Raw genomic sequence first — 23,279 nt, forward strand, 5'->3', positions numbered from 1 at the left:
CTAGGTACAGTAAAAGGGAAACTATGCATTTGCGTGCCTTACACTAAAATGGTGATGTATAAGGAAGAAAGAGCCCCACTTCTATATAAGATCCCAGGCTGAGTTAGCAGAAAACATGTTGCTACTCCAAAATTAGGCAAAACTGAGGCAGAGTCATTGAAAGGAAAACTACTGAGGCTCATAGTCAGATATTGCCAATAGTTGCTTTTCAAAGCCATACCTCTTTAAGGGGTCTGTGTCCTAATATATGAAGTGTGTCCTGATTGCCCTTCTCCAGACATTATGCATAAATTCATAGCAAATCAGATTTTCCTCTTCAGTACTGCTGCTCTGCTGATTTGTAGGTCTCTCTCTCCCCCCTCCCCCCACCTTTTCTGTATCTTTTGTTTCAACTGTTTCCATACAATACTATTTTTCTCATGACCTTGGAAGCTATATTTGGCCCTTGAATGATGGCTTCTGTTCTGGAGGGGGCATGAATTCAACATGAAGGGAAAGAGAGTAAAGCTTTTTTTCATTAAGGCCCTCTTATGCAGTTGCTAGATAACTGGATTCTCAACAATGACACCTCTTACTAAACCTAAAGCACCCATTAAGCTTCTGATTCTAAAGCAGCCTTATAGAAAGGACTAACATTACCCCAATCTTCATGACCTGCAGTCAGATGAAGTGAAAATAGCTGCAGCATAAAGACATGGGCCAAGATTTTTAAAAAATGGCTACTTATTCTGAACACCTCAAATTTCAAGCGCTCAGTTTGAAACACCTAAAAAGTGACCTAATGTTTAGTAGAGCATTACTATGAAAAACAGTGCTACGTACAGGGCGCGTCTACACGTTGCCCTATGGGAACATAGAGGCATGCTACATCACTGTACAGTGTGCTATGGTGATCTAGCAATCACATGTGCCTACCTGTGATTGCCGGCTATGTCATCATAGCAACACACTCCCTGGGTATATTGCGCTATGGCAATGTAGCAGCAAAATCTACCCGTGTGCCATGCACACAGCGCAGTAACCATCCATACTGTGCTGTGCTTTAGTACTGCCAAAAGGAAGTACTAAAGGAGGGCAATGTGTAGACACGCCCATTGTGTCTCAAACTGGGCACTAAAAAAGGAAGGCGCAGCTCACCTTTTGCAATTTTTACCCACAATGCTTGTTTATCCATGATTCTATAACAATATACAACAAGTGACTGACCAAGTGCACTGATCTAAGACACAAAATACCCAGCTTATATTTTTTTCCCATTAAACATAGCAGAATTGGTCCTGAAATACAAAATTTCAAAGCTGGAGGCCCATTATACACAGGGCCTAACTGAGAAATCCAAATTCTGGTTCACCTTCTCATCCCTTTTCCCATAATTTTGTTGTCTGGATCCAAGATTTTGATTTAGGCCTCTCTCTAGAAGCAAGAGATTCACCGCATATTTCAGAAATGTCTATGGACATCAAAGGGGCCCTTGTTCTACCATATTTAAATGAGATGTCAACAAGACTACAAATAACAATAGGAAGTAAATAAATATTGCCTCTTAATATTTTTTCTTTTTTAAATAGTCTTGCACTTAAATTGTCACTTAAATATTTAAGTCTTGTAGGCTATTAATAGCATTTGTAAAGGCGGGTGCACTTAGAGCTTAGAAGAGGACACTTATGCAGGTTCATAGCCAATGAATATTGTAATGGTGGGTATGTGAGCACATACTGTTGGATGCTACAGTAATGAAACTCTACAGTTTTCTATTTTTTATCTAAAGCACTGACTGGATAGTTTACAATTTCACACAGGTGAGGTTCCAGTGTCCTCACTTCCACTGACATTCTGGTAAGATAATCCACATATTTTAATGCAAGTTGAATGTTAGGGCCCTCAAAACTCAGTTGAAAAGCCTAATGGAATGGCCATTAAAAATATGCAATTATAGAAGTAGAGGACTAGGAGATTGTCTGCAAGCAGTGCTCCAGTTGTGTTTTAATACATAGAGTATAGTTAGTTTTAAATCTTTGGAATAAAACTTGGTTTCTCTCTTTCTCTTGTTTTTGTTAGTAATGTTATGTCATTGCCTTCAAAAGATGGTTAGATTTTGGTCCATATTCCATGCCATATGGGCCAGACATCATATTCCATCCCCACTTCCCCCCACCCAACGTTCAATTGACAATCACAGTGTGTATGCAAACTGTGAGAAAAAAAACAGCATCTTTTGAGAAGATTCAATCTCTCACTGGAGCCAAAGGTTGCAAAAAAACTGAGAACTCAAGTACCAAGGATCCTGGTGACTGCTCTTACATTTTACACGGATAGATTTGTTTTAATAGTTCAGTTCTACATCCCAAAACATAAATTAGGGACGCATTTTAACAGTCAGTGAGTCAAAACAGTCATGAGGGCAGTTGGCTAGTACAGTATAAAAGAACAGCAGCCATTTGTGGACCACATGCCATTTTGTTTCATTTCTAGACACACCTTGCAGGGATGGTCCCAGAATATACAAAATATACAACCTGTCCTAATAACCACCCCACCTGCTTGCATAGGCCATTTCATATGGTCCTAAAGGCAGTCTTTGGAGTCGGGGCCAGTACCAAATAGCTACAAATGCAACTTATGTTAATATACTACTTTTTGTTGTTCTTTTTAAATGAAGGATTTAATCCACTCGAGCCAAGGAGGTAAAAAAAATGTACAGGATTCAGGGTGAGTGTGAGGTCTCCATTGATCCTTGATGGTAGTTCCTATCCGCCTCATGGGTTACTTTAGACTAATCATTTGGATAAAAACTCAGTGTTGTGTACCAAAGCTGACCCTTCATTTATTCTTACATTTTTTTTTATAGGAGTGGGCCATAGAGTCACCGTGATGAATGGGAAAGGAGGACTTTGAAATTTTCTCTAAAAGATTATGGTGAATGAAGCCACTTTACTTGGAAGCTGTTTTCCCTTTCCCTCTTGGGGACTGAAGTAGTATTTTTGGCTTTTTTTTTTTTTTTGAATGATACTCAACCAAAACATTAGGTTGTCTCTTTAAAAAATATTTTCAGGTGGTCTTTACACAACTAAAAGTCAATGTTTTCAATTGGTTAATAGAACAGCAAGAACAAGCAACACAATTTGTCAATCAATCACTGTGGGTTGTGGCTAACATGCTCACGTGGTGCTGAAGGAAACCTGTAATCATGCCTGAGTGGCCAGTCCAAGACAATTATCCAGGTGAAGAAAAGGAGTTCTGAAGATCAGTTGTTCATGGAGAAAAGATAAAATGCTTAAGCTTCCAAATAAGCTTTTCAAGTTTTCATTAGACAAACAAGAAGTCCTAGTTATGGCAATAAGATGATGCTTATGGCGGTATTACATGGTGTTTCGCAGGGACTTTTCCTTGGCCACTATGCAGTCATGTCAGCAGCTTCCAGAGTCCCTAGTGCATATGGTGTACAGTAGCCAAAAAAAATCAAAACAAAAACAACAAAGAAAAATGCAGTCCTCCATGTAGTCTACATAAACTCAGGCCAAAAAGAGGATGTACGTGTCACAGGTGTCACTCCACAGTCTACTGCCATTAAGGCTATTGGTATGGACTTAAAAGGATCTTAATAGCTCAGTTCTAGGAAGAAGAACCAAAACCAAGATAGATCAAAGTGTCTGTGAAAAGTTGGACACATTGAATGTTAGGAATTCTCAGACAAAGAACAAATGAACCAAGAGGTTAATTTTGGCTACCAAACTGGGATTTGGTTTTCTAGGTCATTATTTTCCCCCCATCTATTTAAAAAGAAAAGTTAGTGCTACAAATATGCAACTTCAAGACAACGTGTTCTCCTATGTAGTTGCACTGAGAAGCAAGTTAAATAAGCCCCTCTTACTGCTGTCCACCTGCAGGGAAGCCTTCTTTATTTTCTTTGATTTTCCACTGGCAACAGCAGAAAACAAATCCAAGTGTGACAGAAGCACTGCAAGCAATTGTTCTGCCTTACTGATATCACCTCTACCCCATTTCCTTTCCTGCATCTTCTCCCATTCAGCCGGGGCAAGGCATAAAGAACAGATGTAGTATTTAAGTATAGCTGGGTGCATGACAGTGTGAGCACGTGGTCTGGGTACAGAGGATTATATGTGATTAAGTTCTCTTCTCCTGCAAGGCAGCGGGTTATAGCTGAGTTCCACCTTTACTCTGTGACTTAGTGCAGACAGCATTTATGTGATGCTGACTGTTTGAAATACTTAGATGTGTCTCTTCATGTGGAGGGCAAGGTGATCAGACCTGGAGAAACACCTGCAAATTAAACAAAAGCCAGAAATAAATAAATGTAGCAAATGAGATTATCTACTACTTTTTCATTTATGTACATGGTCCATATGTACAGTGTCCTTCCAGATTTATAGCCATTTCCTAGGACATGCCACATAAGGCCATGAAGCCATGATGATTTCATCTATACCAGTGAGTAGCTGCACTGGATCTCTGACTGCTATATTTGTCAATACACTAATCTTCTTTCTGCCCCACAGATTCATTCTGTCAGAGCCTGGCAAATAGGCAAGTTAACTCATTAGCTCATAGTCACAAAAATAACAATAAAATACATACAAAGAAAGTAGGATTTTCAAATGCTCTCCACCAGAAGACGGTGTCACATTTTCAAAAGAATTCAGCACTTGCTTTGGCACCAAAGAGGCCAAATATGAGTTCTGAGCTCCTTATTTTGGTACTCAGAAGGAAGCAGAGCATCTTTGAAAATATGGCCATAATACTGTCTCTGAGAATGTCAGGGCACTATGTAAATATTGGTGAAGACAGCCAGAGAAAAGGCACAAAGAGGGTAAGCAATTTCTCCCAATCACATAAGAAGGCTCGGAACACAAATAATGAGCCCCAAGTCTTTGGGTTCCAGGTTCTGTGCTCTATCTTTTCTCTATTCCACCTCATCTCAACAAAATAGCTTTGCATTTGCAAAAAGTATAAATGGTTGTTAGTGCTTATTAAAGGGTCACAGAATGCCCATTGTAGAGAGCAGAAACCTCTTTTTACCCTTTGAGGGCATGTCTACATAAGCCAGTTAATTTGAATTGAGGCACGATGTGAACTTAACTTAAGATGGAACAGCTATTTTTGATTATTTATTCCCTGTATAGACTCTGATTCCTGAACAACTGTGCCTGATTCTGGTATCTCATGGAATCATGGGGCATCCACAGGCAGTCATAAAGAAATAAATGGAAAATCTTGTGGATTGGAATAACATGAAAGGGATGAAATGTAATAATACAGTAAAGTGGGAGCTCATCACTTGTAAATGACTGAAATGAAGGACTTAATGACAGGATGACTAAGAACTGCCGATGAGATGCATCCATGAAAAAGGTAAATGCAACTGTAAGATGCATCAGTCAAGGTATTTCTAGCAGCGATAGAGAAGTACTAGCACTGTTACAAACGGTGGAATACCATATATCTTCATCTGAAATACTGTATATAATTCTGGTCACCCACATTCAAAAATGGGGATTGAACTGGAACCTATATGGAAGAGGGCTAGTAGGATGATCACACGGACTAATATAAAAGAAAAAACACCCTATCACACATGACATCTGCTACTTTTGATGGGATTGTGTGTTCTTCAAAACCTACAGGCCAGTGGATATTGTAGCAGAGACCATTTTCAGAATTAACCTGTTCCATTGCTTTGGAAATTCTCTCATGCCATTCAAAGCTACACTGCAAAACAAATACTAACAAATGTTTTATAAAATAGCTTGTGAGAATCTGTGTAATGCATACATACAAATTTATAACAAATATATTTCCAGAAAAACAACACTTGAATGGTCTGCATTTCTCAAGAAGCAGCAAGTAAGAAAATTAACACAACTACTGTTAAAAGAAATGCAGAATTGTTTAACGGAAGCCATTCCGATAAATAGGTCCCATAGGCTTTGTGAACATGAGTCAGAGAAAGAGAAGCATCATAAAAATTAAAGAGGGCAAAGACCTGTTAGTGCATTTAGGCTGTTCTGCCAGTATTCCCTGTGTGGGTGCCAGTATTTATCATATTCACTCCCCTTACAAATATGCATTTATAAGACCAGGGGGAAAAAAAGAAAACCCTGCAAGAAGCCAATTTGCATTTAGTAGTCTTCAGCTGGTATAAAGCAGCAGATTTCTACTGAAGTCAACAGTGCTCCAGGGATTGACACCAGCTGAAAATCTGTCCCATACATCTTCATAAATCAGAGAAAGAAAAATTAAAAGAAACATGTATAACAATATGGAGGGGTGGAATCCTGCATTCTTTCTGGTGCCCAGATAAAGTAATACATCAAACCTGATAAGAATCAGGGACACTTTCCATAGGGCCACTGGCATCTAATTTAGCACAGCTAGAATTTTATAGCCTTAGGGTCCCAAATGGATTCTTGGACAGACATCTTTCCATAAGTACAAACTAGAAGAGCAGTATGTTCTGGGGACCGGTGCTGCCAAAAACAAAGCAACAGCTTGAATGGGTGCCAACACGATGAACACCAGCTGGCATTTTAGACTATGGGTAATCACAGGACCGCACCCAAACAGTGCTTCTCCTCTGGTACAGGCAACCCTGATCAAGGGCCTGCTGAGCCACTAATATGGCAAGATTTGTTAACAACAGAATCAACATTGCCTGTCATAGCAATAACCTCACAGTCTGCTACAGTATATTTTTATATCTGTTAAACTAGTACCTGACTAATTCTGAAGGTTCTCTCATTGATGCTAATTTGGTTAGATTTTTTTTCCCCTTGAGACTGCTGCCAGAGGGCGCAGAGATTTAATATAAAAGAAAGTCCCTGCATAATTTTATACCTCAACCCTACCATCAAAAAGCATGTCAGGATGCGAGCTGTGGAGCCACTAAGGTCTGCCCTTATTGTCCCTTCTTGGAACTACAGACAGTAATAGAGTAGACCCAGAAGAAGGAGCTGCCTACAAAGATTGTGGAGACAGGAATCCAAGCAGGAGAACCCTGTGGATCCCTGGTTATTTTTGGAGCAGGCCTCCATCTACATACTTTTTCCAGTTCCCAGCTATGTTCTGCAACACAGAGCATGCTGGGCCAAGGTACAGCCTGCAGCAATCTCCAAGATGCAGTAATGCTATGTGTGTTTATACACACTGCTATGGCTGTCCCTAGTAGGGGCAACCTACAATGCTTTAAAGCATCCTAATTCCTGATGGGGTTGGGAAGAGGCAGGGGAGAGAGGGACAATTGTATGCTCCTAAGTATATCCAGTTCCTCTGTTCCTTCTTCTCTGTCACAACTCAGCATCTATAGAGAAAAGATGCTTGTACTGGGAAGAAAACTTAATGTTCGGCTGTCTTTTTAGTTCTGCATAGATTTTCCTCTGTGGGATTTGTTCCTCTGAGCTCTCTAGCCCTACAGCTAAGTGGGGAAAGGAGGGAGCACATAACCCTCATCTTGCAGTCCAAGGATACCAAAATATTATATATATGAAAGATTATGACACCAAGTTTCCTTCAGTTAAACATACATATACCCCACAAGACATTTGTGGCCACTGCCTGGTCCTTGCTTATCCTGATGTTCTAACGAATTCTATCACCTAAAGGAAGTAAAATCACCTATTGTTTGAAGAGCATCTCATCTCTGATTCCTATGTAATGCTGGTGATAACCAACATATTCATGGTGCCTCAGGCACTCGAGACTTTTTGAACTCTTTCTGAGCCACTTTAGTTCCCTTTCTTTTCTCCCCTGCTACCTCTAAACTATACACATTCTCACTCCATATACTCCTACTTGAAGTGGTAGGGGTTTGCCATCGAAAACTAACAATGATCTATATACTGTACGACACAGAGATAAAACTAAATACTTTATTTAAAGACAGCCTATTTGTCAAAAAAAAAATAATTTATCATCATTTATTACACTGTAGATAGTTTACACCAAGAATAAAGGACTGATCCAAAGACATGGACATCTCCCTAATGTCTCCTATTGACTTCTTTGGACTTGGGTTGGTTGTGCTTTAAATGCTTTTACACCAAACTCTGTGAGCCTAAAGTCATAATGCTTTAAAAAGAAGTAGCTGACATTGATTCAAACAGAAAGAGACAACATGAATGTGTCTATAAATGGGGGAAAATTGAAGATGACAAATGCTAGTTTTACTTTTCCCTGCGTTCTTTCTGAAGAAGCTGATTAAGTAAAGGCAGTGGTTTAGAGGGGAGGATCCTTCTCTTTCAGACCCTGACACAGAAAAATACCTGTTCAAGTATAAGCTCATCCTTAAATACTTTTCTGACTACAGATGAACCTAAGTATATGGTAAAAAAGTGCTTGCCTGAATCAAGTCCTGGAACAATTTGGTGATAAAATGACTACAACTATGAAGAACTAAAAGAAAATGTTACAGTCAAAGCAGGCATAGTTAAACTGCTAGAGCATCCATCTGCCATAGGGAGCTGTTGAACAGAGAAGAAAAATATGAGTGAGAGAGTAGGGAAATTATTTGATTATGGATGGATTAAAAACAGATGTGACCAAGTTGTGACTATTTGGTTAACCAGTGGAAAAAGTATTTGGCAATATTAAAGGAACAAATTATTTGAACAAAGCAACAAATAGGTATTATAGGGATAGCTGCTAGAGAAAGTCTTAGCTAGGGAGAGATGCATGTGAATATGGAAGAATAACACTTACCATAGGCTTAAGGGAGGCTGTAGGGTTAAGAGTGAGTGAAAAGACAACAGAGTCTCAGGCAGGCAGGCAGCCTGGATGAAAGCCTGCCCCAGCTGGGGCTGGTTAAGCACTGGCTGCATGAGTAAGCCTTTGCAGCTGTGCCTGGAGTAACTAGGATTGGTTTCTCTCAGGGACTGGCTGCTGACAGCGACCCAGGTATTTAGGAAAGCACTTTGGAAATGGCATTTAAGCTGCTCAGCATGGGAGTCTTTGGCTGTTGTTCCAAGTCCCTTTTCAGTTCTTGGTTTGTTTTTGGGTCTCTGACTTTGACTCCTAACCTTTGGCTTATTGCCCAGTCTCCATATTTGGCTCCTTGCTTTTTGTCTTAGTTCCTTGTTCCAGATTGTGGCTCTACCCACTGGAATGGACTTCCATGCCCTGATTCCTTACAGCTTGACCAGCTTTGGTATACCACCACTTCATGTGAGCACACCACAGAGACAGAAACCTTCCTGAAATGCCTGTTTGTAAATGAGGTCAAGGAGAACTTTGCTGAAGAAGTGACAGAGTACTGGTCTGAGTTGTAGGCTTGTGCTTCAGAGCCTGAATTCCAGATCATCTGTTCAAGTTCCACTTTGAGTGCAGTATGCCACAACTCTTCATGCCACGGTTCTGCTTCAAGTTCCTAAGTACCGTTCTAATGTTTGAGCACCATACCAAGTTCCCAAGGTCTACTTTAGGTACCAGGTTGAATTCCAAGTTCCAAACTCCAGTTCAAATGTCAGTGTTTCCATCTGGATTCCAGAGGTCAGAATTCCACAGTTCTGCTTCAAGGTTCAGCATGGCAGTTTGAATCAAGTTTCAGAAGTCTGACCATCGAATTCTACTTTGAGATCCTGCATACCAGCCTGAGATTTCAAATACCAATTCTGAGAGCTGAGTTCCAGCGCTCCAAGCATCAGAGTCCCAGTTCAGGTGCCACAGCTCCAAAGCACCAGTCCAGATTCCTGAGTACCTGTACTGAGGTCCAAGTGCAAGAGTTCTGCTTCAAGATCTGAGATCTGTGTTTCCACTTTGATTTCGAGAATACCAGGCTGAGTACTTCTCAGAGTTACAGAACATTGATCCAGGTTCCAGACGTCTGAGGTCTAAAGTATCAATCCAAGTTCTGAGGTCTGAGTCCCAAGAGGCCAGTGCTTGAGAGCAGCAGACCATGCTTCAACTGCCAGTCTCCAAAGTTTCTGCTCAAGATGCAAGTTCCAGAGTTCTCCTTTAAGCTCTTGAGTACCATTCTAAATACCAGCCGCAGCTCAAGACCTCTGCCAGTTCTTGAGCCAGAACTCGGTCGGAGTTAAGAAGGCTCCAACTCCACGGTACGAAGTTCCAGTGGTCTGCTTCAAGTGGCAGGCGGAGTTCAAAGGTGTAAAGTGACAGTCCAAGTGCCAGAGATCCATTCTGAGTTCCAGAAATCAGATCTCCAAAGTGCAAGTTTAAGCTCCAGAACTCTAATTGGAGTACCAGCTCAATCTCCAGAGTTTCATATATCTGAGCTCCAGAATACCAAGCTGACTTCCTTCCAGTCAAAGTACTGTTTCACATTCAAGATGACTGGCCTATGTGTTAGAGTTTTTTGCTTGGGATTTCAGAAATCTGAGGACCAGGGCTGCATGCCAAGTTCCAGAGTACCAGCCCAAGATCTTGGTCTGAGCGCCAGAGCTCTGCTTCAAGTTCCAGAAGTCTGAGTTAACAAATTCCAGAGATCCAAAGACCTGGATAACCATTCTGAGGTCTGAGTTCCAGAGCGTCAGAGTACCCGTCTGCTTTCAAATTCAGCTTCAAAGTCTTGTTTCCAGTCTAAGTAGCAGTCTGAATTTCAGTCTCCAGAGTTCTGCTTCAAGGTCTGAGTTCACGAGTACCAGTCCAAGCTCCATAGTTCTACTTTGAGCTCTAGAAGTTTGGGCTCCAGAGGTTTGCACCAAGATCTGAGTTTCAGTGCATCAGTCCAATGGCCACGCCAATCTCCAGAGTACCTATCCAAGTGCCAAAGTTCGTCTTTAAACCCCAGAAGTCAGAGAACCAGTTCCAGAGGTCCAAGTTCTCAAGGCCAGAGCTCCAAAGTACTGATCCAAATCCTAAGTCTCAGAGTTCCAGATGTCCAAAGTCCAAGTAACAGTCTGGGTTTAAATTCCACTTTGAGTTGCAGAGCATTAGAGTACCTTTGCCAGGTGAAGTATTAAGTTCCAAAAGTTCACTCTGAACAGCAGTTTGAGTTCCAAGCTCCAGAGAGTTTTGCTTTTGAAAACCAGAAGTCTGAGTTCTCCAGACAACTGATATGAGTTCCAGAGAACAAGTCAGAGTTCAAGCTCTGCTTCTGACAGTTTGGGTTCCAGAGAGTCTGTTCCAGAGTACTGGTTCACACCCCACTTCAGTTTCCAAAGTCCAGATAAGAGTTCCAGAGTTCTGCTTCAAGGTTTGAGTGCCAGCAAGAGTTCAAGTTTTCAGATTTAGACCTCTACACTGAGTTCCAGAGGTCTGCTCTTCAGCGCACCAGTCCGAATGCTGCTGTGATCTCCAGAGTACCAGGGTAAGTTCCAGAGTGCTGAATTGTGGAGTGTACTGAACTCCTGAATTCCAGCTCCAAGTGGCAGAGATCCAAAGTGCTGAGTAACAGTTCTGCCAGAGCTGAAGTATTTGTTCTGCTTCAAGGACTGAGTTCCACTCTGAGTACCTCTTAGTTCCAGAATAAGCTTCTGAGTGGCAGTTCTGAGGTCTGAGTCCCAGAGGCCAGTGCTCCCGCATACCACATTGTGTTCCAACAGTGCTCCTGTCCAAGACCCAAGTTCCAGAGCTCTGCTTTAAGCTTCTGAGTACGAGTTCTGAGTTTCAGCCAGAATACAGAATCCCAGAGGTCCAGGTTCCACAGATCAGCATTCCAGAGCACCAATCGAAGTTCAACGTATGCTGCAAAATCTTAGCTCCAGTCTGGACAGAAGTCCAAGTACCAGTTCAGTCAAGAGTTCTATGTCAAAGTCTAAAATTTGGAGTTCCAGTCAGAGTGCTTCTCTGAGTTCAAGAGTGCCAGTCAAAGCATCACCATTCTACTGTGAGTTGCAGAAGTCTGAGCTCCTGAGTACCACTAAGCTCCCAAGAGCCAGTTCTGCAATACAGGTACTGAGCTCCAGATACCAGTTCCAGGAGCTAAGCTCCAGAATCCCAGTCCAGGTTCCAGAGGGCCGGGTCTCCGACTACCAGTTCTCAGATCTACACCTCAGAGGCCAGAACTCCCGCATACCAAATTCCAGAGGTCCAAATATTCTGAGGTCTGAGCTCCAGAATACCTGTCTGAGTGCTAGGGGTTTACTTCAAGTTCCAGAGACCTGGGGTGCCAGGAGAGATCTAGAGTGCCAAATTTCTGGAGTGCCTGAATTTGAGATCCAAATTCCAGAATATCCATCTGACTCCTGCAATTCTCATTCAAGATCTGAGAACTTGTGTAAGGGACAAGGAACTGGTTAATTCTAAGTACCTGTTCTAAGCCTCCAGTTCAAGTTCCAGTCATTCCATCTTTCTTCCTCTCTTTTGCCAGGACCAGTTTGAGCTTCATTTCAAGTTTTATTGAGTTCCAGTTAGCATTCTAGTCAAGGTAGTCAGCACCAGCCCATCCAGGGGAGAAGGGGTGGAAGGGGTGGTAAGCCTGTTGTAACCCAAGTCAGAATTGATGTAAAATTGATGACTAGGAAAAGAGGGGACACCCTGGGCAAGGGTGGGGAAGTCAAGACCTACCATGTCTAGATTATCAGACAGACAGCCTGAACACGGGTCTGGCTCAACTGGTGCTGTTGAAGCACTGGCTGGATGAGTTAGCCTTTGCAGCTACATCTGAGGTAACTGAGACTAGCTGAGGATTTGACTGCTAAGAACAGCAACTCAGTTGGTGGGGCTCCACCTGGCACTACTGCTCAGCCTGGTCAATGCAGAGATCTCTAGCCACTGCTCTAATCCTCTCTTTAGTCCTTGGTCCGCTTCCTCATGCCTGGCCTTCAGCTTAATGCCTGGTCCCAGACCTTGGCCCTAACCATTGGTATCTAGTTCCTTGTCCCTTACACAAGTTCTCCTTGGATTTCTCATAAGAAGGTTGCCATTCCATCACAGAAACCAGGAGTTCATGTGGGGAGCAGGGTCAAGGGGTAAAATGCTACTTTCTTAAGAGGAAAGCACCCCTATGCTAAAACTAGAGAACAGAAATGCTCTTCCACTTGGTAGAGATGCTTATAAAAGGCAAGACTCCAGAGGCCTGTACTTCATTTAACCTGTCCCTCATTCTGAACAAACAAAAGATAATCCAGGGATAAAGCAAAAGTGAATCCAAGAGGAAGCCCTTGGGAGGGGGGGCAAACTTGCTCAGATGAAGGTCTTGGAAAGACAGGATGTGAAAATGATCAAATTTCCTTCCTATCCAAGGATGGGTTCCCTGTTTATATCCTGTGCATCCTTTGTCCATGCATGGTTTTTGCCAGACTTGCCTAGAGGCTTTCTAGGGCAGTTATTGTCTTGCAAAGCATTTTCTTACCCTAATGGAGAAACCTTTGTGCTGCATTAGAAAGGTGATTTTTCTTAAGCTTCTTTAAAATATATATTATAAATATCTTGCATGCATACCTCGATCCAGTTTAGGCATAATCAAACGATGTGCTTGTATCTCAACAGGTTATCCAGCTAATCCTATTTCTTTTTGAAATAGGAAAAATATTTTATATAAAAATAAAATTAGCTGGATAACCTATTCAGATACAAGCACATCATTTGATTATGCCTAAACTGGATCCAGGTTTCACTGTGGGCAATGTCAGTCTCCACTCTGGATACTTTCTATTGTTGGATAAAGTTAGTGCTGTCAGATGTGATTGCTGGGGTAGTCTCTTTTGGCCCCATCAAAATTGTTTATTATTACTACTAGTGGTAGTAGTAGTAATAGTAGTATTTTAAGCTGACTGGGCCAGATTTTCAGAAATACTTAGCACCTTCAGTTAGGATCAGATTTTTAGATGAGCCCAACTTCCATTCAGGCTGCTACAATCGGCACCCAGAAGCTCTCCTATTGTTCTCAGTAACAGCTGCTGAGCACACAGCCCTGCAACAAAATCTGACCAACTGAAAATCAGGTGCCCATATAAGAGTTGTTGTGTCTGGAGCTCATTGGGGAACCTGGCTCTGGAAACTTACTACACTTTAAAAGAGAGACAACAGAATATGAAATACAGAGCACCTCCTGTATCTAAAATGATCTCAAGTATGGGATCAAGAGAGAGACTCTCAACTAGTGTGAAATTATGTAGATCCATCATTCTTGTTTTAAAAACCTTGGGGTAAACCTTTTCAAGTATGCCTAAAACATTTAGGCAGTTCTACAAAGGTTGCTTTTGGTTTCTAGGAACTGTCTCTTAAGCTTCTAAAAGGAGGGAAAAGCAAAAATATAGGGGAAGATGCTAAGTTAACTTAAATAGAAGGTTAATGATAAATTGACTGCATAGGGAGAGAAAAATGCTATCAGTCCCCAGAATTGTCTAAACTTTTGGGTACCTTAGACATACACTTGAGAATATGTGACCTCTCCCTCTCACCTACTTGCTGTGGTGAATCACCTCTCCCAGTAGTTTCTGAGGTTCAACAGCCCCTTGGTAACATCCATTACATGGACCAGGAAGCAAAGAGGTGGGGCTTAAGAAACATTTTTGTAAGCAGGAAGGATAGAGAGAGGGCTCAGTCTTTGCTGTCAAAGCCATGTAGGATCACAGAGAAGGAAAGCTACAGTGCTGATCTGCTGGTGGGTTATAAAGGGCAACACAGAGCTTCATAGGCTATCTTCAGGGCTTTTTAGATCACTCTTCGATGCTCAGAAATACAGCACCTGAGAATCCTTTAAAGAGCAACGTTGTACTTTGTCTCAAATACTGCTTCCATCAAAGTCAATGACACAAGTTCCCACTGACTTTGTTGGGACCAAGATCTGGCCATGTATCTGTTTCTGCTTTAAGCAGCAATAAGGAAAAAAAAGGTGTAGGAATTAATGTTGAATCTTAGTTCAGTCCCCAGCACATAAGTATCCCGTTTCAGAACTCCTCTTTCCTCCCCATTCTGCCTCCCAGATGCACACCCAAGGTTGCTTAAGTCATCACCACAACTGCCCGGCAGCCTGACAAGCTAGCAATTGAAATATATATGGTAAATCCTACAAAAGGAGTTTCCTCCTTGTAGATCAGGGGATAAAGGCACCTTGGCAAGGTAACTTAAGGCCCTACTACCTGCTGCCAGATGTTCTGTATAGAAAACCAGAGGCTTTGGTCCTTGGTGAGCTGGCAGTGCAGTGCCTTTCACAACCACTATATTTATCTGAACATCATTTTTAGAAGTCTGCATTACCTGTCACAATGGTTGCATTTAAAGGGTTTTGCACCTGTGTGTTTCCTGTAGTGCCTCGTAAGCTCATCGCTTCGTGCAAAACGCCACTCGCACCCTTCCCATGAGCACTTGTATGGTTTCTCACCTGCAGAGAGAATGAGAAAACAATCATGACTGCAGGGAAATTATTCCTAACTAACCTTTTCATTCCTGTGCCTCCTTATATCACCAGAGGGTCATTTTCAGCTCCCTGAATCAACACTGTGAATACTTGCTAGGTATTAGCTCAGGGGTCAGCAATCTGTTACTAATGGCATGCTAAATTAACATAGCTCGGTCTTCTTCAGGTCACAGGCAGTCAGTAGATGGCACATTTTTGTGCACAAGCGCTTGGTTGGGCTGGATAAAATCTCTTGTAGGTTGCTGACCCCTGTACAACATATTGACAAAAAGTGTATGTGTAAGACAGGCACATGGCTGCTGGTACAAACAGACCCAAAGTTCTTAAAATGCCTTTTGATTAAAAAGAAGTCATCTGTTCTGGTTTCCACATAAGTAGATAGCATTCATATCCATGCCAACCAAGACCTGATGCCATATTTCCTACTTAGTTGATTTATAAAGTGAACTCTGCTCTTTGATTTAAGACATTACATTTCAGTATAGCAAGTGCTAGAAGAAAACATTTTATCCCTTAATTTGATATGCTACTACAACCTTCTGATGTTTTTTGGACCGTATTTATCAGGTGTTATTCCAGTAGCCACTAGAACTCTCTCACACAGTTATATTGAAGTAACCAGGGTTGCACAACTGGATGTCCATCTTGTCAGCTGTGTTCAGGTTTTTTCACTCTATACTATAAAACAGGCTTTGGGGGCCAAATTCAGCACTGGTATACCACCAGTGAAATCACTGATATTACTCCAAGGCCACTGCCATCTTAAAATGGATACCCTTTAGGTCTAAAACATGACCCCTTTATTGTTTACTCCCATTTCTTTATAGGACTGCAAAATCTGTGTGTGCACTTTCCACCTCCCATCAGAATAAATGCTTTTCTCTTACACAAAATCAATGTCAGTATTCCCAGCACTCAAAAGCAGCCCAGCAATAAACAGAGCGAGGCTGCATCTGAGGAGGCAGGGCACGAGAGGACACGGTGAGGAAACCAATTTCACTGTCAAGCTTCCAACAAAGAATTTTAAACATGGAGGGATATAACAGGAAGGGATTTTTTCTTTTTTTATAAAAATTTTGAGCACTGCTAAGAGGGTGACTTTAAAAAGCAAACCAAAAATGACAGTCTATAATGCCTCCTGTCTAGAAAAAACAATTGCTCAACCATAACAGATTTAAATCTGAAATACAGAGTGTCAGGTGTCTACATTTCATTTGCCACAGAGTATACTCCTCAGGTAATGGAGAAAGATCTCATTACTTTATAGTCCAAAACAGGAAGAGCCATATATTTCAGGGAAAGCAAATTGTACAGATCAGAAGAGTGCATAGGCCATATTCATCTCTGGAGTAACTCTGCTTGCAGCAACAGGATTACATCAGGAATTGATTTGACCCAATCTGCTTAGAGAAAGCTTCTTTGTGGTTAGCCATTCTCCAAACATTATTGATTACAAGCTTGGCTCTGCTGCCCCAAAGATAAAATGGAAAGCTGGCACTGACAGGGGAGGAGAATGAACTGCAATACCTCCTGTAATCCAGCAATTCAAGCCTTTCAGCCTCAACTCTGAGCGCTTTAAAAAGCAAACTAACTAAATAAAAGGGTTCCTAGGACCAAAGCAGTGCAGAAAGGAAACCTTACAAGAAGCTGCAGCAGGCAGATAAATGTCAAGGCAGATATGGGTCCACCAATCTAGAAACTAAAGTCTACAGGCCTTAAAGAACAAAAGCTACATGGTGGGAGAAGGTAGGAGGCAGGAAAAAGAGCTAGAAGGATTTTAATTTCAAACCAGGCTTTCCCTGAAGCTCAGTCTACTCACATACAGTTGTTTTTAGCACTATAAATGGGTTTTCTCCTGAAACCTACATGGAACTTCGCAATGTTTGGCTCTTTTTTTTTTTAATACAGACATTTAATCCAATTACAAAAATTCACCACACTTTATGATGTGGTCCTAGATCAGAAGATCCCAGAACAGAAAATCTCATGTAGACTGCAAGATCTAAGGAAACAGAGAGGACTGTAAAAATGAAATAAACAATAAGAAAACCAATGGCTTATAACAATACATCTGTCTATGTTGCAGACTGCAGTGCAGAGGAGAGATACCCGTGCTAGCTTTAAATGAGCTGACCTGTGTATTGGAACCAACCTAGTCATGACAGCAAGAGCTCCTTGGAGGATCATTCACTGGGAAGCAGGGTAAATGAGCCCTTGTTGAGCTCTGCTGCTGCCATGAGGAGACAGCTTCCCATACCCCAGGCTGGCTTGGGTATCTCAACACTGCAGTGTAGTCTGCTCTGTAGCCATACCTAATAAGAAAATAGAATAGCCCAATAAAACACAACACAGAACAGATTATTCAAATCTAGAAATATGTAAAGCTTTGTTAAAAATGGGGGGTTTTTTACCTCAAAGAGCTATTAGGTGTTTTTATTTCCACCAGGCACTATATTGTGAGGTAAGCGCTTGCTTTTCATTCCCACACTAGTACCTTTTCCTGTCAATGTGCTGTGGCTCTGGCTTTGCCCATGTGATAGCTCCCAAAACACTGTATTTCATATAGCACACTCTATATTATGTCAGTGATTCTCAACCAGGTTGCCATGAGATCCTTTAAAGGGTACTGTGGAGTACTGTGCAAGATTAGGTATACAAACACCTACCCGATTGACAAGATAAACACAGAGATTTCAGTACGAATCCATAGTGTCAAAAACATTCTGACCCGCTGTGGTCTTTCTGAGTTACTTGCAACAGAAAAGTTGCTCTTTTCTTTCTATTGTCAGAAAATGGGTGAAAGCTCAGAGCTGGTATTTGCATAGAGGGGTGCCTTGAGGCTAACAAAGTTTACCTAGAAACTGGGCATCCAAAAATGACTCCCCAGCTTTTGATCTTGCTCATGATGGTGCCAGTCAGCAGCTGCTCTTCTGGGATATCTTATGCTTCATTTTTAAAAGCAGTATCTGGTAGGAATAGATTGATGTGCCATGCATGTTGCCAATCATGCAGCTTGCCTCACTTCAGAGGAAAGAGAAGCTCTCCCACACCTACCTCATTGTGGAAATGGATAGGAAGGTAGACATGTTGGTCTATGGCCATATCTTTGCTCATACACTATGAAGGGAGTGCGAGAAGCTGACTCTCTTCCCACATCAGTTGAGACTACAGGATAGATGGGTTAGGGACAAATGCTGTGGCTGTTCCCTGAAATCAATAAGCCTTGTGACGGAAGCAGGATTTGGCTAATTAACATTTGTCAAGAGGCCTGAAAATTTAAAGTCTCTATATAGGTTATTTTAGATATAAAGGCCAAGCATTATTACTGTTAGATCCAGGGGATGTTACATCTCTACGTTCTTTGCGCTCCAGAGGCGCTCTCTCAAACATCCCCCATTTGGCTTTGCCCAGCAACAAGCCTCGCTGTGTTTTCACTCTTCTCCTCTGGAACAGGAGCCATGCACTGCCAAATAAATGTCAGACTGTGCTGCTTTGTGCTCCCAGGCAGTGTGCTTGCTTACTGTACTCCATGGCATAAAGGCAAAGAAGTCTGTGACCTTTAAAGCCATGTCAAAAGGCATCCTTGACCCATAGACTCCAAGCGTTTGGATTTCCTGCCCTTCCTCCTCTCCTGTTCAAAACTCGGGGGAAAGGGGGGCAGAGGGGAGAAGGGGGAGGTAAGGTAGGGAGAGCAACTCTGTGCACAGAGAGCAAGCGCTAACTGCATCTTTTCTTTATTACTTAATTGTCACCTGGCGCGGGCTAAATAGAATCTCCTCTTGTCCAGTGGTCCCAAAAAGGCACCTGAATGAGGTACTCCGTCCTATCTCAGTAGCGGCAGTGGTGGAAAAGATTTATGCAGGATGATTTCCAAAATGTCTTGCTTGCTCTTCTTTTTCAGTAGAGGAGTAGTATGAACAAAAGGATATATGGTAAAATTCTGGCTTTCCTGAAGGCAATGGCAAAACTCCCATTGACTCCAACAGGGCTGGGATTCACCCTTTTAATTAATTAATTAAGAGCTTCTAAATCCAATTAAAAATAGAAACATCGCAGAGCTGTACCGCACACATTTCTGAAAGCTGCTTTCAGAAGGGCGAATGAAGAGCATGGTGAATTTTTTTGGACTGTGGCTTTATTGATCCTGCCTTCAGTGCCTCAGATTAGTGAACATGTGAAGAGTCTTTCAAGCTCCTTTGTGGATGGATCAGGGCCTGGTATGCTGCGCATGTGTTTTAACAAGTCTATACATTTAAGCAAATACACACGCACATAAATCATAGACTCATAGAATACAAGGATCGGAAGGGACCTATAAGATCATTAAGTCCGGTCCCCTGCCATGGGCAAGAGGTAATTGGGCTCAAATGAGCTCCACGAGGTGCTTCTCCAGCCTTCTCTTGAACGCCTCCCGGGATGGGAACTGCACCACCTCTGCTGGGAGTGTGTTCCAGATTCTAGATACCCTTACGGAAAAGAAGTTTTTCCTTATGTCCAGCCTAAATTTTTCCTGAACTAGCTTGTGTCCATTGGTCCTTGTCCTCCCAAGGGCTGCCTTACTGAAGAATTGCTCCCCTAGATCTTGGTGTTCACCCCTGACATATGTGTAGGTAGCTATCAAGTCACCTCTCAGTCTTTTCTTACTCAGAGTGAATGAACCCCATTTCCAGAGTCTCTCCTCATATGGCCTATCCTCCAGGCTCCTAATCATACCAGTGTCAAATGGTCATTTAAAAAAATTTGCTACCCAAATATAAACTGGATCATTCTGTCTTGCCAGTGTCTAACATGTCCCACAGAATGGTGCCCTACAAAGCATATGTGGTATACTGTCTTTCATTTTAGATTACACATGCATACACAATATAAATAACCAGATTAAATAGGCGGATAATGGCTTATTAACATGAATTCAGGGTGGCCATGCATGATTCAAGTCATGCAGGTCCTCTAAAATGAGTGCTAGTGAAACCTTTGCACACTCCATAATGCCACATATTTATTGGAAAAATCACTGGTGCCAAAGTAAGGGGTCTCAGCCACCTGTGAATATTTCTTTTCTCTACCTGTAGCAGAATACCTTGTTGTACTTCTAGACTATGAGCTCAATGGAGAAGGGACTGTCTTTATTTCACTTGTATGTAATACAATGTGGCCCAGTCTGGGGCCTCAAGGCACTGTACTTTCTTAAATATAGAAAGAGTTCCTAAGGCATCAAAGACTCTACACACAACTTCCAAGGTGGGGGGGGGGCATTGTCATTGTTGTGGTAAAACATACATGCAAACGGTTCTGTTGCTCAGCTGTTATTAGTAGTGAGAGCTCTGGCCCTGATTCACCAGTCCAACCCAGCTGAGGAAAGCATATAAACACATGCTTGAAAGTAATAAATATATGCCTAAAGGGTAGATCTTCAAAGGCTGGGGACTGTAGTATGAGCAGATGCACACCATTCTCCACATGCCTAGGCAGAGATCTTAAACGTGGCCTTCTGCCCAGAAGTCTTTCGTTCTATTAAGTCCTTTCTACAGCACATCTTGGTTCACTCTGGTAACTGGAGGACAAAGAACTTTACAAGTTTAATTTCCCCCCACAACCACAGCAGGGACACATAGACAATATGCCATAACATTTTGCCAGTGATTCAAAGGAAGCCAGCCCATTATTGTTTGCACTATAAGCCCGGTGTCTTCCCAGTTCATAGCAAACCCCTCACAGGGATCCTGCAATCTGGTGAGCTTCGACAGTATTACTAAGAATTCTTTCATTTTACAGAAGTCCAGTGCAATCGATATCAAATGCCACCAAGTCATTTCACAACCCCCAACTGCCAATGTCCGTGGTCAGCCTTGTATGATGACTAATGGTACATGATCCTTGCTTTTTATACCGAGCTCGTTAATTTAATTTGCCAGATTCAGTGATTTGTAGGAAGACTTCCTGAACGGTGTCTAAATGGTGCTCACCATGTTCCAAGTCTCAGAACCCACCCAACAGTGGCATGAAAGTAGCTAGTGCTCATGTGGTTTGTGTATATTTAGTGAACACGGTTATTTGGAACCTCATGTACCCATGTGATTCCTTCTTCTTGGGTGTGCCTACATGAGGCACTAGACTGCACTAGGATCTAGTAAATACAGATTAACTGTGCAATAGTAGCCGCCCAGGAGGACTCAGGTAGACATTGACCGGGAGCTAATTTGCTCCCAGTTAGGCACACCAGCAGGGGGCCCAGTGCTGGTGCTGCTCAACTCTCCGCTCCCGCCAGGAGCTGGTAGTTAATCAGCATGGAGACTGGGTCCCTCTTTGTCCCCCCGTCTTTGTGCTGTGGGGCTCCTGCCTCCCCACAGGAGCCAGGAGCTGAGCAGCACCAGAACTAGGGAGCTCTTGCTTCCCCGCTCAGCCATGGGCTGGGTGGAAGCTGTCCCACCAGTGGGGCAGCTGGCACTAAGCCCCCAGCTGGGCGAGGAATCCCTGCTCAGCCAGGAGCTTGCTGCCAGCTGCCACTGGTAGGACAGCTTCTGCCCAGCCCCCGGCTGCGCTGGGGTTTCCCACCCAGCTAGGGTCTTACTGCCAGCTGCCCCACTGGCCAACTGGGCAGGGGGCTGGGAAACAGCTGCCTTCACCCCACCCCCAGAGCACAGGCCTGATGTCAGTGCCCTATACCAACATGAGGCTGGCACCTGGGGGAGCTGGGTGGGAGCTTGCTGCAATGGAGCAGAGCAGGGCATCAGTAGCTCTGCTTTGAATTGCTCCTCTTGGGAGAAAGTTTGCTCCCAGTGGGCGGATGTGTAGATGTGGGATGCAGGGAAAGCTTACTGTGCAGTATTCTACCCAGTCTGCTCTTTTTTACACTGGAGTAGTGCTGATAACACCAGTGTAATTTTTTCATTTGCCCATACTGAATATGAAAAGCAGCACTGACATTCCCGCCACACAGAAGCACCCACATTAAATATGAGAGAAACCCAGCAGGGTTCTCTTCCAAAACCTGTACATGTAAAAACAGTAGTAGCCAACATCAAGACTTGCTCCATCTCTTCACTCCAGCTTGTAGAGGTCCTTCCTCCTGCTCCCAGCCCCAAAGTCTGGCAGGAACTTCCTCTTCATCTTACTGAGGTCTTCCCCCCCAAAATTATGAGATTTTAAAGTAAAAATAATAAACGTTGGGTGCCTGTCTTTTGGGTTTTGAGCTTGTAAGATACACCCAGGTCAGGCTTTTAAGCAGGGCTAGACACTTGAATAAAAAACCCAGTAAGCTAAGTGTTTCCTCCCCACAGGATTCCAGGAGCTGGGACCTCCAGGAAAAAAAAAATCAAACCCAAACAAAGCACTGACTACCATGATGTGTATGATACAATTATGAAAGTTAGCAATGCTGCGGGTGAAAGCCTGGCTCCCTTTGTATCGCTGGCAAAACGCCCACCAACTTCAAAGGGTCAGGATTTCACACTATCTCTTTATAAAATCAAAAATAAACATGCCCAGAGGGCATGTATATAACCCTCCCCACAAGCACAGCGTCAGTCAAAATATTTCATTTGCTATGACTGTAAGTGAAACGGTGAAGAAGCTCCAAGCCCCGTGCTACAAACTGCTCTCACCAAGCTTGTTCCAGGATCGCAGCCTCTGCTCTGTCTGATTTCTCTCACTGTTGCCTGATGACCCAGTAAAAAGTCTCTGTAAGTGTTGATTTAGGCAAAGTATTTTAAGGGGGGGGGGGGAAATAGATCCTGATAGACTTGCACACTACAAATTTGAACTAAAGAATTAAGCCTTAGGAGCCCTTTCTATTTTAGTCCCTCGATACATAGCGTAAAAGTAGCTTTGACAAACCACACAAGAACCTCCCACACACTCCAAAAATCAATACCTGTTCCACCACAATGATCTACTGCACTTGGTTTGGGGATTCATTGCCCAAAAGAAAGGTTTCATGAAACACATCTACAAAACTCTTTTTCTATCCTTTCTCCTAAATGGCGATAAAATAATTATTCAACAGAAA

General features: G+C 42.6%; 1 protein-coding gene across 2 annotated transcripts in view; it reads right to left on the bottom strand.

Moving 5' to 3' along the window:
- Positions 1-392: 392 nt before the first annotated feature.
- KLF7 (Kruppel like factor 7) overlaps positions 393-23,279 on the bottom strand; it is a 79,940-nt gene continuing 57,053 nt past the window's right edge. Inside the window, exons 3-4 of one of the 2 annotated variants that reach the window (XM_019554455.1) lie at positions 15,112-15,235; positions 393-4,281 (exon numbers count right to left, since the gene is read on the bottom strand). In XM_019554455.1, coding sequence (XP_019410000.1) covers positions 4,230-4,281; positions 15,112-15,235 — 176 coding nt within the window. In that variant the 3' untranslated portion in view covers positions 393-4,229. Of the gene's footprint in view, positions 4,282-15,111; positions 15,236-23,279 lie in introns of those variants that run through there. The other variant, XM_019554456.1, reaches the window with a different exon arrangement.

Source organism: Crocodylus porosus, unplaced genomic scaffold, assembly GCF_001723895.1.
Source record: "Crocodylus porosus isolate Cpor-Errol unplaced genomic scaffold, CroPor_comp1, whole genome shotgun sequence".
Lineage (NCBI taxonomy): Eukaryota > Metazoa > Chordata > Crocodylia > Crocodylidae > Crocodylus > Crocodylus porosus.